The 18,070-nt window shown below is 38.2% G+C and overlaps 1 protein-coding gene across 3 annotated transcripts in view; it reads left to right on the forward strand.

The window, feature by feature from the left end:
- ATP8B4 (ATPase phospholipid transporting 8B4 (putative)) overlaps positions 1–18,070 on the forward strand; it is a 232,666-nt gene that overhangs the window by 64,280 nt on the left and 150,316 nt on the right. For all 3 annotated transcript variants that reach the window (XM_077764430.1, XM_077764428.1, XM_077764429.1), the window contains exons 4-6: positions 6,899–7,012; positions 9,406–9,504; positions 13,556–13,617. In XM_077764430.1, coding sequence (XP_077620556.1) covers positions 6,899–7,012; positions 9,406–9,504; positions 13,556–13,617 — 275 coding nt within the window. The remainder of the gene's footprint in view (positions 1–6,898; positions 7,013–9,405; positions 9,505–13,555; positions 13,618–18,070) is intronic.

Genomic DNA, 18,070 nt, shown 5'->3' on the forward strand with positions numbered 1-18,070 from the left:
GGCTTGGTCTTGTTTCTTTCTTTGCATTTCTTGGCCCTGAATCTTCCTTGTAGATTTTATTTCTGGCAGCCTCCTCACTCATGGTCCCAAGATGCTGTCAGTGATCCCTAGGGCTATTTGCTTCCATGTTGGAATCCAATAGGAAAGAGAAAGCCAACATCTCCAGCAAATTCCCAGAACTGACATGGGTCACGTGCTAATCCCTGAACTCAAAATTGTAATTAGGAAGGTGGGCCAAGCTAATCTGGGTTTGACCTTGGAGTTATCGATGAGAATTAAATCTATCCTGACCACAAGACTAAGAAATTTGGAGCACTGTTAGCTGAAGGGAAGGGAAAATTAGTCAAGTGTCTGTTATACCTAGCATTAGAACAAGACTGAATTTGTAGCACGAAGTTTAGTTTTTGATAGTTTCTATAACTGATGTGTTTCATACTCTCCAAATATTAGGCTTAGTTTCTATTTCTGGTTGTGGTGTCCATCAGTGTTTCTGGCTTTCTGCCTTTTGGCCACATGGTGACTCTTTCTGATCACTGAGTTGGAGTATTTGGGATGAAGCATTAATTTATATGTACGAAACCCTTCAGAGCATTCTCTTTCCCTCTGCAATTGCATTTGGAAGTGTCTGAAATGGTGGCTGGTCCATTGTGAGTAACTATGATGAACGGTCTCCCTGCCGGCTCGTTGAATAAGTAGCACAAACAGGAAATAAACCTTTACTGTTTTAAGCCATAAAGACTCTGGAGTTGTTTGTTACTATGGAATTGAATTTCCTAAAACCATTGGGATTATTTGGGGATGGCTCACAAAAATCTTATATAATTCTTTCAAAGTAAAACTCAAAAATGCTTTCACATCTATGATCTCACTTTATCTCCTCAATAGTCCTATAAATACGTAGGTGAGAAATATTATTAGCTCCATATTTCCAGTGGAAGAATTGAAGTAAACTCCCCAAATGCTCTGTTTACTAATTTAGCAGTGTTTGTTATTTCCTATTTGCTTTGTTTTCTTATGCAATACAATGACACAATAAAATCTCATTACAAAAAATAATGCCTCTCATTTTGCTAATAGTTTGATGTTCTACCTCTGAAGAATTTATCATGTTTACTTTACTTCTTCCTGTACCAAATTGTTAATGTGAGAATGTAAAGGACTTCGGCCAGTGCGTGCTGCTTCTGGCAGAAATCAGAAAGCTGAACTAAAAGAGTGGTTATTTATACTATTTACTTGCATTGAACTTTGTCAGAGATCAAGAGAATCACTCCTGAGAGAGCTGAAGGGGAACACAGGAAACTGTAATCCTACATCAGGCAATAGATGACCAGAGCTTCTACAGTGGGGGTTGACTCAGGAGGAAAAGGTAGATATATAGTATTATTTTCCTTGGTAAGAAAGTGGCAGCAGGCCAGAAATTCAGAGTGGAGGACAGACCAAGGGCTGATTGCTGTGAAAGCAGAAGAGAGATCTGCCTTGCCCTGAATTGGGGAAGTACACAGTTGAAGACTGGGCTCTGGAAGCAGAGTGAGTACCTGGGTTCAAATCCTGGTTCCAGCACTTACCAGCTATATAATCTTGCTAATACAATTTACTTGATCTCTCCAAACCTGGAAATCCTCTTCTATAGAATGAGGATAATAGCACCTATTTCATAAGGATATTGTGGAGATAAAATAATCTATAAAATGTAAAGATTTTAGAATAGTACACATAGGAAGAGTTTGATAAACATCATCTGCTCATTTATATTATTATTATCGTCATTATTATTATTCATTGTCAACCTTTCTGTCACCCTCTGTTCTAAGCCAACCATCATCTCTCACCGGGGGTAATTAAAAAACCTTCTCATTGGTCGTCTCTCATCTATTCTTCTGTCATTTCCAACTTGTTCTCCACTCTCTAGCTAGGGTAATTTTTTAAAATTAGAACCTCATCAGGTTACTTCTTTGTTTAAAGCTGTTCAGTAGTTCCCTCTTCACCTAGAACTTTATTTTTTTTCTTAAATAGTTTATTGTCAAGTTGGTTTCCATATAACACCCAGTGCTCATCCCAACAAGTGCCCTCCTCCATGCCCATCACCCCCCTTCCCCTCTCCTCCACCCCCGTCAGCCCTCAGTTTGTTCTCAGCATTCAAAAGTCTCTCATGGTTTGCGTTCCTCCCTCTCCCGAACTATATTTCCCCTTCTTCTCCCCCATGGTCCTCCGTTAAGTTCCTCCTAATCCTTTTATACATAAAAACATATGGTATCTGCCTGACTTATTTCGCTCAGCATAACACCCTCAGGTTTCATCCATGTTGATACACATGGCCATATTTCATTCTTTCTCATTGCCATGTAGTATTCCATTGTATAGATGAAGTACATCTTCTTGATCCATTCCTCAGTTGATGAGCACTTAGGCTCTTTTCACGTTTTGGCTAATGTTGAGAGTGCTGCAATGAACATTGGGATACATGGGCCCCTATGCATCAGCACTCCTGTATCCCTTGGGTAAATTCCTAGCAGTGCTATTGCTGGGCCATAGGGGAGTTCTACTGTTAATTTTTTGAGGAACCTCCACACTGTTTTCCAGAGGGGCTGCACCAGTTTACATTCCCACCAACAGTGTAGGAGGGTGCCTGTTTCTCCACATCCTTGCCAGCATCTANTGGTGAGTTCCTTATAGATTCTGGATATTAACCCTTTAGCTGATATGTCATTTGCAACTATCATTTCCCATTCCATCAGTTGCCTATTAGTTTTATGGATTGTTTCCCTTGCCGTGCAGAACTTTTTATCTTGATGAGGTCCCAATAGTTCATTTTTGCTCTTGATTCCCTTGCCTTTGGGGATGTGTCAAGTAAAAAATTGCTGCGGTTGAGGTCAAGGAGGTTGTTTCCTGCTTTCTCCTCTAGGGTTTTGATGGTTTCCTACCTGACCTTCAGGCCATTTACCCATTTTGAGTTTATTTTTGTGTATGGTGTGAGAAAGTGATCTAGTTTCATTCTTCTGCATGTTGCTGTCCAGTTCTCCCAGCACCATCTGTTAAAGAGGCTGTCTTTTTTCCATTAGATACTCTTTCCTGCTTTGTCAAAGATTAGTTGGCTATACATTTGTGGGTCCAGTTCTGAGTTCTCCATTCTGTTCCATTGGTCTATGTGTCTGTTTTTGTGCCAATACCATACTGTCTTGATGATGACAGCTTTGTAGCAGAGGCTAAAGTCTGGGATGGTGATGCCTCCCGTTTTGGTTTTCTTCTTCAATATGACTTTGGCTATTCCAGGTCTTCTGTGGTTCCATACAAATTTTAGGATTGTTTGTTCTAGCTTTGAGAAGAATGCTGGTGCAATTTTGATTGGGATTGCATTGAATGTGTAGATTGCTTTGGGTAGTAATGACATTTTAACAGTATTTTTTCTTCTGATCCGTGAGCATGGAATCTTTTCCCATTTCCTTGTGTCTCCTTTAATTCCTTCATAAGTTTTCTATAGTTTTCATCATACAGATCTTCTATATCTTTGGTTAGGTTTATTCCTAGGTAATCTCTTAGAACTTTAATTCTTATGATAAAGACCAAAATTCTTAGTATGTATTCTAGAGAACTTCTTTGTCACATCTCAGTTTGTGCTGACCTCTGTAGTACAGCCTCATAGTCCCATTTTTAGACCCCCAAGTGAGCCATGATTGCCTACCTCAGTGCCTTGGTATTAATATATTTTAGAGGAGTGATGTTTTTTCCTCATCTTGATGTTGTCTTCCTGGTGAAGGGATCTCTACTGGGGTAGCACTTTTCTCTCCACCCCTTTAGTCACTCTTTGGTGAAGTTATTTATTCAATGTGTCAATCGTGGAGGGATATCAGGGCTTTCCCAGCTCAGCTCCATTCTCTTCCTCTTGGAAGAAAGCTTCCTATAGAGAACTGGCATTCTCTGATATTACTCTAGGGCTAGACCCTTTCCCACGACATAGGAGGCCTCCTCTGGGTGGGGATTGCCTATGACACCTTGGGGTCAGTTAACTGGCCTACCTGGTTATGACTTCCATCCTGGTTTCTACCAGCACTAAAAATGCTATGTGGATTCTCCAGATATACTCCTTTCTTCTTGTTTTCCTCCTCTTCCTCCATTCTTCTAAACTGGGAAGTTTCTAGTGGTTCACAGTGGAAAAGTAATGCTAAGAAGATAGAAGTGAAGATTTTCTTTGCTGTATTATGGAATGAATTGCAGTAAAATTTGACTGTAAGCCAATAGGTTGGTCAATGAAATGACTGAATATTTAAGGTCTTACCAATACTTACATCCTTGGACAAGCAGTGGAAATAGAAACACTTTTTCCTTTTTGATTGAAAAAGAAAGGTAAATGGGTCCAGAGATCTTCCAGGAGGGGGAGCCCTCGTTCTTTTTTCCCAGTCATAGCTGTGAGGGTTTGCATTATCTGTGACTAAGTCACAACAGAGCCAGAAGAACAACACAATCATTGCTACATGTCAAGGTAAACAATAGGAGAAAATCATCACAGTCCCCATTTGGCATTAGCACTTTATCCCACATAATTGTCTTTTCACCTATGTGGAATTCAGTTCTGTAGGAGAATTTCTTTATAATTCCTGTCATGGTTTTGAGCTTCCCAGCACATGTTCCATCTGTCCTTTTACAAGATACAGACTGAACCTCATTTTAGTTTCAACTTAGAAGAAAATATAAAACAGTTAAGAATATGTGATTTTTTTTTTTTTAGTTAAATGCTTTTTTCTTCTTAGCTTTCATTCTGCCTATTATTTTCTCCAAGTCCCTTCCTCAGAAACATGTTTCGTGATTGACAGTTCTCACAATCTCATAGCCTTTCTTCCAGCCCAGACCCTGAGTAGATAGCTCACTGCAAAATTGTCATCATCAGCTTACAGAACAGCCTGCAATGCATGACTATGCATCAGACCAGCTAAGCTGGGAACTCTCCACTTGGCACCTCTCTTACTTTCCCACAGCTCGTTGCACAGAGCTAGACACACTGATTCCAGGTAAATGTGAAAAATGGCTGTTTAACAGGGGACCATATTTTCTTTATACAGGTAGCAGTGATTACTAGGAGCTAGTGTAGTTTCATTTAAAACCAGTCACAGAGGCTGAGTTTTAAAATATAAGTGGATGGAAAAGCTATTTTTTTTTAAAACTAAAAATGGTTTTTTTGTTGTTTTTTGTTTGTTTTTCTTCTTTGTTTCTTTTTGGGGGGTCTTTAGTCATGTCCTTTGTAATGTATTAGTCTATACAGCTTTGGAACAATAATAAAGGCATGTGTTTGATATTGTTTTAATTTTTTTTAATGTTTATTTTTGAGAGAGAGACAGAGTACAAGTGGGGGAGGAGCAGAGAAAGAGAGAGAGAGACAGACAGACAGACAGACAGAATCTGAAGCAGGCTCCAGGCTCTGAGCTGTCAGAACAGAGCCTGACACAGGGCTTGAACTCACGAAGAGTGAGGTCATGACCTGAGTGAAGTTGGCTGCTTAACTGACTGAGCCACCCAGGTGCCCTTGAAATGTTTTGATGACACAAAGCTGGGAGGAGTATTTAATAGTTTAAGATATTCAAAATTGTATTCAAAATTATTTTTTTTATTAGATTAGTATAATAGGAATATATAAAAGACCAATATTTAAGAAAATCAACAGTAAATGTTTAGGAAGGGGAGACCTGATTTCATAGTGATTTATGAAGAAATGATCTACAGATTTTTGTTCATCAAAACTCGATGAATAAACAGTGAGATACAATTGCCAAAATGCTGATGAAATTTTAAGGCATATTAATACAGTATTCCAGAACACAGAACATCAGAGTCCCTACTGTACTTGGATTACTTGGATTGGTTGTGTTTGGTTCCGGGTAACATGTTTTGAGAGATGAAGAGCGGCTGGGATAGATCTAGAAGAAACTGACCAGGAAGAGATGTCTATAAAGCAAATCATGGAGTGGCCGAGGGGTTTGAGAATGTCTGGATCAGAGTAAAGATGATTTGGAGGAATCCTAGGAGTGGTCTTCAAATATTTGAAGGTTGTCAACATTTAAAGGGCTTAGACTTTGTCTAGGTGACTTGGGGGATGGAATTTAGCTCATGGTAAAAAGTTACTGAGAGGCAGATTTGGGTTTCTCATAATAAAGACCTGTCTAGCAATTCCAGTTCTGAAATAGAAACAGGCTGCTTTGTGAGGTGGTCAGTTTCCCATCACAGAAGACTTTCAAAGACCTGACTAGGATCCCCTTGTCAGAGTTCTAAAGAATGGGAAGGTGGACCATATGGTCCCTGAAGTTTCTTCAAACTTCATGGGTCCAAGCACAAGCTCAATGTTGAATAGAATAGGAGCTCAAGCAATATTTCCCAAATGAATAAATACAGAAGAGTAAAAAATCTCAGATGCTGTCTCATGTACTTGATACATTTTTAAGTCATGGCTTGTTTTATGGCATTGGACTTGTTTTATGGCATTGGACAGTAATCTCACCTATATCAGGAGAGTGTCCTCTTGGGAAAAATGAAGACTTTGGGCCACATAGAACTTAAAATTTTTCTAGGTGATTGGTTTATCTGTCTCACTCTGGCATAATTCATGTTCATCCTTTTAAGTTTTAGAGCTATTTTTTTTAATGTTTTATTTATTTCTAGGAGAGAGAGAGAGAGAGACAGTGTGAGCAGGGGAGGGTCAGAGAGAGGGAGTCATAGACTGAAACAGGCTCCAGGCTCTGAGCTGGCAGTCAGCACAGAGCCGGATGCGGGGCTCGAACCCACGAACCACGAGATCATGACCTAAGCGAAAGTCGGACGCTTAACCGACTAAGCCACCCAGGCGCCCCTAGAGCTATTTTTGATAATGAGCAATGCCTTACCCCAATCTAACATGATGCTATTTCTTTTTCAGGATAATCGTATCCACACATCCAAGTACAGCATTCTTACCTTTTTGCCAATTAATTTATTTGAACAGTTCCAAAGAGTGGCAAATGCCTATTTTCTTTTCCTTCTGATTTTACAGGTAATGTTTAGGTTATATTTCTTCATCATCTGTTTGTTAACTTTTTCAAATTATATGAATACTTTTAATTTACTTAGCTAGACGTTCATGATGAGGTAAAACCATTCTTATCAGATTTTGAATGTTGTTATTGCTGTTTCTCTTCACAAATGTGGGAGGGCCGAGCATGGGTAAAAACTAGTACATTCATCATTTTAAACACTGAGGTCATTTTAGAATGCAGCCTTGCACTTTATTTGAACCAAACCAGAGCCTAATAATTACTGTTCATAGCCTTCTTCCTTTCTTTATCTCCCTCTCGTGTTGACAGTCTGGGTGTTACCAGAGTTGAGGCAGTCTAGCTAAGTAGTAGTCAGCGGAACCTACCGGGGCAAATTTCATTTGCATCTAAGAACAATAACATATTTTATATATGTATGTGTATATACAATGAATTATGTATGCTGACTCTTATCTCACTGTAGAGGTGACTATTTTTTTACAGTTTTGAGAGGCTAATTGGTAGTTAATAAGCTTTCTTTTTCCTCCCATCTGACTAATACTTGGGCTTAAATAAAAATTTTGGCTTTTACTGATATTTTAGAAAAGAAAAGAAGGCATAAATCAAAGAATGCACATACATATAAACAGTTCATGATATCCAGTTATTTACCTAGTGTTTCTTTTAGAGTAATTTAATCAGACCAAAGTAGTACATTCAGAATGTGCTGGGCTCTGTCTTAATTTTAGGAGGTAAAAAGATGGGTTAAATGTGTGCAGTCAAGATTAATAGCTTTGAGTACTATTTTTATTTAATTGAATAACTGTATTAAGAATCTTTTGGCTCTACATGGCAGAAACCTAAATTGGTTTATGCAAAAAAGGAATATATTTAGGAATATTTCTCATTTTGTGTATGACTGGATACATGGGCAGGCTATTTCAATAGGATGTTACTTAAAAAAATTTTTTTTAATGTTTATTTATTTTTGAGAATGAGAGACAGAGCACGAGTTGGGGAGTAGCAGAGAGAGAGGGAGACACAGAATCCAAAGCAGGCTCCTGGCTCTAAGCTTTCGGCACAGAGCTTGACTTGGGGCTCAAACTCACAAATTGTGAGATCATGACCTGAGCCAAAGTCTGCTGCTTAATTGACTGAGCCACTCAGGTGCCCCAGGGTGTGACTTTGCTTTCGTCCATGTTGCCCTTACTCTCAGGCAGGCCCTCTCTACCAGGTGGTCCCTGAAAGCTTTAGACCTTTTTTTTCCTGGCTCCAACTCCAACATAAAAGAGAGAGAGGGAGAGAGAAAGAGAGTGAATCTTTCTTTTCTTTTTTGGTTGTTCCATCAAATCTTGGGATTAGCTCTCACTGGACCATGCTGAGTTAGGTTGCTATCCATAAATTAATCATGGTGGCTTAAGAATTTGTAGCCATGGTTGTCTTGACCTAGATCACATGCCAAAATGTGGAGCTGGAGGGAATGAATCTGCCAACATTGGATGGACTGAAAGTGCAAGGTGGAGTGAGATAGTTCCCTAAGGTATACTTGAGAAGAACTGTATGCTGGATAGGCACAACAAAACAAAACAACAAAAACCCCAAAGTCAATGTATACCTTACAATTTATTAAAAAGACTTTGGAATTCAAGATTTCTTTTGTTGCCCCCTATGAATTTGGTTTTGGTTTCTTTATATAACACTTTACATCATTCCAGAATTTTGAGCTCATTGCTCTAATGGCTTTCTTATGTATTGTCAAAGGCTCTTGCTCGCAGAATTTTATGTCTTGAAGGAGGCTCTGGAATGGTTTAGACCAGCCGCCTTTTTCTGTTGATCAAGAAATGAGGTCCAGGAAGGTTAAGTGATGTGTAAAGATTTTACAATGAGTCAGTGATAGAACTAGGACAACAATCTAGCTTTTCTGCCACTCAGGCTGATGTGTTTATTGGTACCACAGAGGCTCTTGAGTTTTTTCTTTTTTTAAAAAATTTTATGTGGAAGCTATTGTATAAAATTGATTTAGTTTAGAGCTGTTTTTGTTAGGGCCTGATCTCCGTACACTGACCATATCCATCCTACTCTTTTTTTTTTTTTAATTTTTTTTTAATGTTTTATTTATTTCTAAGGGGGGGAGAGAGAGAGAGAGACAGCGTGAGCAGGGGAGGGTCAGAGAGAGAGGGAGTCACACACTGAACCAGGCTCCAGGCTCTGAGCTGACAGTCAGCACAGTCAGTGATACTTTTGTGTGTCTTATATGTGAATGAAAATGCTTAAATTATTGAAAGTTATTCTACATTTGTACAAATAACTAAATATAATCCTATTACTTTCTGTGTGTTATATATAATGACAAAATTTGGAAGATGTATTTTCCAACTTAAAAGCCCTAAACTATTTGAGATGTTTGTTTCAGCTGATTCCAGAAATCTCTTCCTTGACCTGGTTTACCACCATGGTGCCTTTGGTCCTGGTGATAACTATGACAGCTGTCAAAGATGCCACAGATGACTATGTGAGTATTTACTTTTGAGCATTCTTGAGTTCTCAATTTCAGTTGTGACTTCTAACAAATAAAAAAAAAAAATAGAGACCTATTTGAAAGTTTTGAATGGAGCTCTCCTGCTTAATATTACATAAAACTCTTTTGCTATTTATTTAGTGACTAATACAGATGTCATAGAACCAGAGCCCGTTTAAGTTAAAAGCAAGAGGGCTTGAATAATTAGGCTTACTCCCTCATTTTATAGATGGGGAAACCAAGGTTTCTAAAGAACCAGTGATGTGCTAATGATCATACAGCCAATTAATGGTAAGATCAGAATTAGAACACAAACCTGCTTCTACCCAGTGAAGAATTATTTATCTTACGTCAAATGTTCTCTACGTTTTGAGAATTGGTAGATATTTGGTGCTCTCACATCCTCTGCTCATTCTACCAGGAGTTGCAAAGTCAAATCACTTCAAAAGTTAGGCAACTAATGTAAATAAGTGAAATATAGGCAGTAGAGAGTTTTGAAGTCTGCACAAACCAAGGGAGGTCACTCAAATTCAAAAATTTAAAAACGGTCTCAGGGAAGCCAAATAATCTAAAATTAGAGAAGTTATATTCTCAGCCTTGGTGATTGCATGTGCACTAGCCTCAATAATTGTCTGTATGCCAATGACTTACATGTTTTTATTCCTAGTCTAGGTCTCTCCTGTGAACTCATACCCATATTTCTTGTTGTCTGTTTTTAACTATATATGTCTTTAAATTGGGTGTCTTGTAGATAGCATATAGTTATGTAATGATTTTTTATACAATCTGAAAATCTCTTAATGGAATGTTTAACCCATTTATAGTTAATGTGATTAGACTTAAATCTCTTATCTTGTTATTTTCTGTATGCCTCATTGATTCTTTGTTCCATTTTTCTTATTTTAGATTATTTTTGTGATTTCCTCTTATCTTTATTATTAGCTTTATAAGCTATATATGGTGGCTGTTCTAGGGCTTAACTTATAATCTACCTGGGGCAGTGTGGCTTTTGAGCACTGGCCCTTATTCATACCCCTCTATACTAAGGTGTGTGTCTTTATATACCATGTATTTGTAGGATACATAGGATATAACTCTCTTCTTCTTTTTTCTTTTTAAGATTTATTTATTTGTTTTTGAGAGAGAGAGAGAGAGAGAGCACGAGCATGAATGGGGGAGGGGCAGAGAGAAGGGGGGAGAGAGAGAGAGAGAGAGAGAGAATCCCAAACAGGTTCTGCATTGTCAGTGCTGAGCCTGATATGAGGCTTGAACTCACAAACTGTGAGATCAAGACCTGAGCTGAAATCAAGAGTTAGGTGCTTAACCGACTGAACCACCCAGGCACCCCTGAGTCTCTTCATTTTTAATTAAGTGCCTCATGTATTTTATGGTTAACATTGTGACTATAACCTTTGAGGCAGGATTTTTAACTAACACACAGGACCTGTTCATACTAATGAATCATGTCACTTAAAAGTGGTCAGCTTGGAATTTATTCATTCCTGTGAAGTTGCCATTGTTCAAAGTACTTTGAAGCTCATCATAAAGAATTGCCCTCATGGCCAGTGTACAAGGTACAGAAGAAAGCCAATCTCATGATTTTGTGTTCACCCAGCTTTGGAAGCAAATGCCATCTCTCAGCCCCTAAAAAACATATTTGCCCTACTTGCTTTCTAAGAGAAACTTCTATATATTTCCAAACATAAAATATCCCTTCATGTTTTTCCAAAGGATAAATAGCTCCATCTTCAAAGACTAGAGGACATTCCGAAGAATAGGCTATAAGTTCCAAGTAATTCTAGGAGAGGAAATTTTAACAATGATTTGAGTAATGACAGCTTTGGAATAAATGAATGTCTTCTCCACAGTAGCTGATCTTTCAGGGAAATAATACTCATTTAGATGCTTAAGTTTCTACATACTGGCATTAATGCCTTACTCATTATAGTTAACGTTTTATAGAAGAGTAAAACAGTAGAGTAAAAAGAACATGAGCTTCAAAGAAAGACTCCTTACCATACTATGTTTGAATAGTATGAAATTGAGGGAAACCCCCTTTCTGGACCCTTCCTCATCTGTATTATGTGGTTAGTGACCCCAGAACTGTTGAAGGACAAAATGAGATGCTATGTGTAAAGCATGTGGCACAGATGTTTCACAGTGGGTATACAGTCAGTGCTAGTCCTCTGCTCCCTTTCTGCCCTGGGCAATTCCCCTCTAAGCCTGTCTATTTCTAGAGTAGAACTTGTCAAGAAGAGTCAGCCTGGGCATAGGACTACCTTTTCTAGTCCTACCAGACTCCATCTATTCCAATACCAAGACTTCTTGGCAAAACCTGAGCTGAAGTGAGAGTGACTTATTTTGAGGCCCAGAGAATAGGCTACTCAGCTTTTAGGGAGATGAACTGATTGGCCCTTTTCTGTGATTCCCAACTAGTCAGTTTTGGGTATTATTTTCAGTTCAATAGAGATGTGATGAAATAATAAGTCTTCTTTTGTCTCTATTGCAGTTAATGCTTGAATATGCTTTTATTTTTATGATAATATGTGCGGGTCCAATAACTAGATATATTTATCACTCAGGGTCTTGACAGAAAAGATATGTCACCCTGAAATGAGAAAGACTGGAGAAAGATTAATAATGAAGGCCCTATTTACAAAAGGGCAAAAGAGAAGTGGTCAAAGAAGTAGTGTAGTGTAGCAATATGGATAGCAATACTACTTCTTGGTCTGAAGGGGCAATGAGAGAAGCAGTTACCTATATCTGAGGGCTGCTCATGGCAGCTGTGGCTATCTGTAGAGGAGGGAATTACTGCTAACTCAGCTTGAATGAGGCCAGGGGGAAAAATACCCCTTTTCACTCTCCTCTGGCTACTCTGATCTTCTGCCAGAATCACTCTTTGGCCAAACCCAACCAGGAGCCGGAGGGTAAGGTTCTTACAGGTCAGCTTTCCATGACAGAGGGCAGAGTGGAGAAGGATGGGGTGTGGATACAGAGGAGCAAACACCGAATATCCAGCACCCTCATTAAGTGATATCCTCAGACAAAATAATATTTTTACTGTTCTGTTGGTAAGGAGAGTTTTGCATGCCAATGATGGTTGACTTAATTTACTCTTCTACTGATTTTATAAATCTTTTCATGTTAACAGATGTTAAATATCTTAGTTTTCCTGATAATATACAGTAACTTATACCTGGAAATTAGTGTAATTGCATGCACTGGGCATAGCAGAATAGATTGGAATGGGTTTGGGAAAGATCCTGAAAAAGAGAAGGGCTGGTTGAAGCATTTTATATTGTTAAACATATTGATACAATACTTTGAATTTTTTTAATGAAAAAGCACTCGTCTTGATGATAGTCTTATCTGAATGGCTTCTAGTTTATGAGTTTAGTAGAGGGCTCATAATATTTGGATTCCTCTAAGCAATATAAGATGTTTACATTACTGGAATATAAAATAAGAAATAGTATCACTTGGGCATAAAAAACAAATCCATACCAAATGTTGTTCAGTATTGTATTTTGAGTTTTGTTCTAAATGCTCAGTATTTCATAAGATTATTGTTAACAATTAGAATTTCTGGAGAGTAAAAATACATGTTATTATAAGTAATTTCTTGGCTTCAAAGAAATCATAAAACAGAATGATTGATGTTCCAATAAAGTATTGAGCACATATGTAAGAAAAATGGAAGCTTCTATTGCTTATTGAAGACTTCAAAATGTATAGTTTCTCTGGAACCATGTGACAGAGTAAAGGGCATATTGTCTTCTTAAAAGCACCTAAAAATGTGTGGGAATTAGAAGAGCATGTGGGTAGACTTGTTCCATTGGTAACATCCAGGTAAGAGTTAATGAGAAGGATATTGATTCAGATTTAGAACACACGGAGCTGGGTTCCTGGTAAGCATAAATGGTGCTAAGTTTGGATTGATGGTAATATTGTACAAACAGATGAACTCAAAAGTATTTTCAATGTTCCTATTTGTGCTTACAAAGTAAGATTTAATGTGTTTTTTTCACAAACATTTGACTTTCAGTTTCGCCATAAGAGTGATAATCAAGTGAATAATCGGCTATCTGAAGTGCTCATCGACAGCAAGTAAGAAATACATTTTTGGGTTATTTTTAAGATTTCTGGGACCCCAAAATGATCTTGACAATTGATGGCTTTCTCTTTTAATTAAGTATATGTTACTTTTCCCTTTCAATTTATTAAAAACTGCAGTGAAAGTCCATTTTATCTTCATGCCTTATTTTTAATGTTCAGCCAATGCTTGTACTAACTATTCAACATTAAATCCCTATGGAGTATGTTTTGTGGAACACAGACCCGTAAGTATAATTTCATTTCTTGATCTAATACTACTTAGACTTGACACCTATCTAATGTTTTGTATGTAGTAGGTGTTTTATAAGTAGTTGAATTATTTAATTTGGTAATTTCTGGAGAATATTGCTAGAGAGACTTTGACACATAATAGTTTTAAATGAATCTTGCATTTACTTGATAGTTAAATTGAGCATGGGTTCCTCACTATAAAAGAGATTTTCATTCCTTTTAAATTGATAAGTATTTATGGGAATGGTTCTTGAATTTGAAATGCTTTACAATATGTATTTACACAGTAATAATGGCAAAAACAGCTCCAGAAAACTTAGCAAAATGTCAAATCTTCATTCCATGATTTCTTACTGTTTGTCTCCCCCTTTTTTGCTAAAAACAACATGTGACAAAGTAAGCTTGTTATAATATACTTCATTCTGGTTGTCAGTCACTTTTGAATCACTTGGATACTGTGAAGACATTTTTTTAAAAGGAATATCATAAAATGAATTAATCATGTGAGATGGGAGATTCCAAGAAATGATTAAGATATCAAGAGGAACTAGGTATGATCTAGACAATAATTGGTAGGATTGAAGTAAATCTCTTCCCATAACTAAAATATTGACTGATCACTAGTAACATAATGAATACATATACTTTTTCTATATTTGCTTGTTTTAGAACATAGTGTTAATGTACAATGAAGGAAAACTATGTTAGTATAAAATTACAGTGGTTAGAGACAGCCACTGAAGGTATGATTTTGGTGTGACATGGATAAGCCATAGAGACGCCTGGAACCATGTGGTTCATTTCCAATGTTAGCAGGTTTTGAATTGTTGCCACTACAGCATGGTGTTTAAAAGCCTGGGTTTTGCATTATGAGAGACTTTATATATGAGGTTAGTACTGACCCTAAACAATTCTGTGGTCTAGAGATTAATTCTTAAGAGGTGGTGAGTCTTTGTAAGCTAATGCAGTTTGTGGCTTTGAGCCACTGTTGCATATCTTGACTTTCTCAAGTCTTGCAGTTCTAACTGGATATTAGATCTGACAATATAATCTGACTAATTCCCCAGGATAATACGTGTTACTCCTTTGAAGTATCATCTCCTATAAAGCATGTTTAAAATATGTACAGTTACATAATAATTTGAAATAATGGCCCTAGCATATCTTTAATGTCCCCCAAATTACCAGTTAAATCCTATGGCAGTACCTGGGCAGTGATAGATATTGGGGCATTAATTGGAGGCCAAGGGATTTATGTAGGAACTTAACTCTTCAGAAACTCGATTGTATGTCTCCCACACATGGTATCATTATCATTATTGTTAGAAGTAGTGTTACTTTCTTGTGGTTTCATTTAGCTTTCCTTTAATTTCTTATGAAGTAGCATCTCTTTGTAGTTCAATATGGTGTGATGTTTTGGTATGTATTGTTGCTGATCCTGTAAAATTGAAGAGAGAAACACATATCATTGAGTATGGAGTGTTCTTTAGTATTTAGTGGAAAATCAGGCAAGATTTTCCATTTATAAGATTACCCATTGCTGTGAATTCCTCTAGGGCAGGGGTCATCTCTTGATCACTCTGTGTACCTTGAACCTAGCACAATGTCTATTGAATTTTCAAACTGAGCGGTAACAAGTATTCTTGCTGAGAGAGCAATGTGCCAGAGTAGCTTGATTGGTCTAATTTTGCTGAGTTCCATCACTGGCCAATTCCAGTAGCTGGGGTGGTGGTCTTTGCACAGTGTGCTCAGGCTACAGAGACTGACTTTCCACTTTCTGGGTTTTGAAAGGTTGGAAAGATCAAATGGGCTCAGATCTGAGACAGTCAAGCTTTAAGTCCTTCCTTGGAGCCGGTGGTTGTAGAGGATGCTGTTGGGGCTCTGCACAGACCCTTACTGTGTTCTGTGCTCATCCCCAGCTTCTGTGTGCATCCCTTGTAAGTGCTTGCGCCTGCTGTTTTCTTCCAGCACATTGCCCTTGAGCTGCTGGAGTCAGTGACTGATGGGTGAAGGAGTGTGAAAGAACAGCCCACCTGCCTCAGTCAGACAAGCTCAGAGGTTAATTTGTATTCTCAAGCACTCCTTGAGATCAGACAGAGGATGGGACTTTCCTGCAGTCACACCCTATTTGGCTTTTTCCCTTTCCCTGTGTTGCTTCTCATATCCCTTACCAGTTTCTCCTGGAAGTACTTTCCTAATGAGCCACTTGCATGTGAATTCTTATTTCAGGATCCACTTCTAGGGAACCTGATATGAGACCGTGGTTAACGCATACTAGATCCCCTTGCAGTATTAATGGGAAATATTAGGAAAGTGCTTTTGGGTCTGTCCTTGGTACATGTGGGTTGTGATCCAGGAATAAAGATGCCTGGAGAGGATCAGGGAGTCCAAGTGTTGCTGGAGGTGAGAGTCACAGTGGGGTGTATTGCCAGGTGCTTGTGGCTTCCTTTGTGTGCTGCTGGCAGAAGGTCTTGGACTACTGTACCATTTGCTGATGGCATGTATGAATACCAATAGCTATCTTTATGTTTCTCGAGAGGACGTCACAAGCTGTGCTAACGTCTTTAACCACTGTGGAAGCAACTGGGCAGGTGAGGGGCTGTGATAGGTCTTGGACTTGCAGTCTTCACACTAGGGCAGGAGCCATCATTGGCTTGTCTTGGAAAGAGGGGAGGCATGGTTAGCCTCAGGATAGAGATTTTTAAGGGGAAGGAGGTAGGAAGAAAACACCCGTCAAGAAACCTGGGTTCACGTAAGTGACCACTGTGTGACTTTGAGCAGTTTATTTTCCTTCTGTGCTTCCTTCTGCTGCACTTAGAAGTGGGAAAGTTGGGCAGGTACATTCAGATTCAATACATATTTATTGAACATCTACCCCATGTGGGTTCCAGTGCTTCCAAGTTTAACTTTCATAAAAAAAACAAAAACACCAAAGCGTGGGTAACAGTGCTCCATTTTAGAGATGAAGTGATTAACCCTGAGAAGGAGTGACTTGTCCAGGGTCCCAGGGCAACTAAGAGCCTAAATTAGACTTCTCCCCATTCATGAAGTGGTGTTTAAGTGTGGATTTTGTGGTATGATTGTGTCTTCACTATTTATTTTGTATTTTAAGGTCTTTGTATACAATTATAGGAATATAACATAATTACATAATATATATGTAGGTTGTATGTAATACATATTGTATTACATACATTACTCATCTATCATTCTTGGCATTGTTTAAGTTGTAATGCTAAGCACAGTAAACCCAAGTCACAAAATAATTACAGTGATAAAACCCTTCCTTTTATAAACTTCCTTTTCAATTTCACTTTTTTTTGATGTTGTTACTCATATTCTTTTTAAATCAGGACCAATCTTCTGTATCTTCAATCCCTTAAAAGTGCTTAAGAAATCTGTGTTGTATTAGCCTAAAATATAGTAGCCCTCCTTTCTCTGCCCTTGAGCTTTCCATGGTTTTGGTTACGCATGCTCAACCATGTTCTGGAAACAGGTGATCCAATTTCTGATATATCAGTAGAAGGTCAGTAGTAGCCTAGTGCTACATCACAGTGCCTGCATCATTCATCTCCCTTCATCTCCTCATGTGGGCATTTTATCATCCCACGTCATTACTAGAAAGGTGAGTGTAGTATAATAGGACATTTTGAGAGAGAGAGAGATCATATTCACATAGCTTTAATTAAGTATATTGTTAGATTTGTTCTATTTTATTATTAGTTACTGTTACTAATCTCTTACTGTGTCTAATTTATAAATTAAACTTTATCATAGGCATGTATGTATAGGAAAAAGATACAGAGTTCGGTACTATCTGTGGTTTTGAGCATCCACTAGGGGTCTTTGAATGTTTCCCCTGCAGATAAGGGGCGGGGGGGACTACTGTACCATTTGCTGATGACATGTATGAATACCAATAGCTGTCTTAATGTTTCTTGAGAGGACGTCTCAAATTGTGCTACCATCCTTGACCACTATGGGAGCACCTGGGCAGGTGGGGGACAATAAGAGGGAGTGTGATGGTTCCTGCAGAGGTTATCCTACCTGGTGCCCCTCAACATGGGCTGTATATTGCATCAGTGCCCCATCAACCCCAGAATAATTAAATGAGGGTTTTGGAGATGATACCCTGGTGTGTTTTTAAGTTTCCATGATGATTCTATGCAGATAGAGTTGAGAACTTCTGAGCAATTCCATTGCTATGTCTGTA

Source organism: Crocuta crocuta, unplaced genomic scaffold (assembly GCF_008692635.1).
Source record: "Crocuta crocuta isolate KB4526 unplaced genomic scaffold, BGI_CrCroc_1.0 scaffold102, whole genome shotgun sequence".
In the NCBI taxonomy this organism is placed as follows: Eukaryota; Metazoa; Chordata; class Mammalia; order Carnivora; family Hyaenidae; genus Crocuta; species Crocuta crocuta.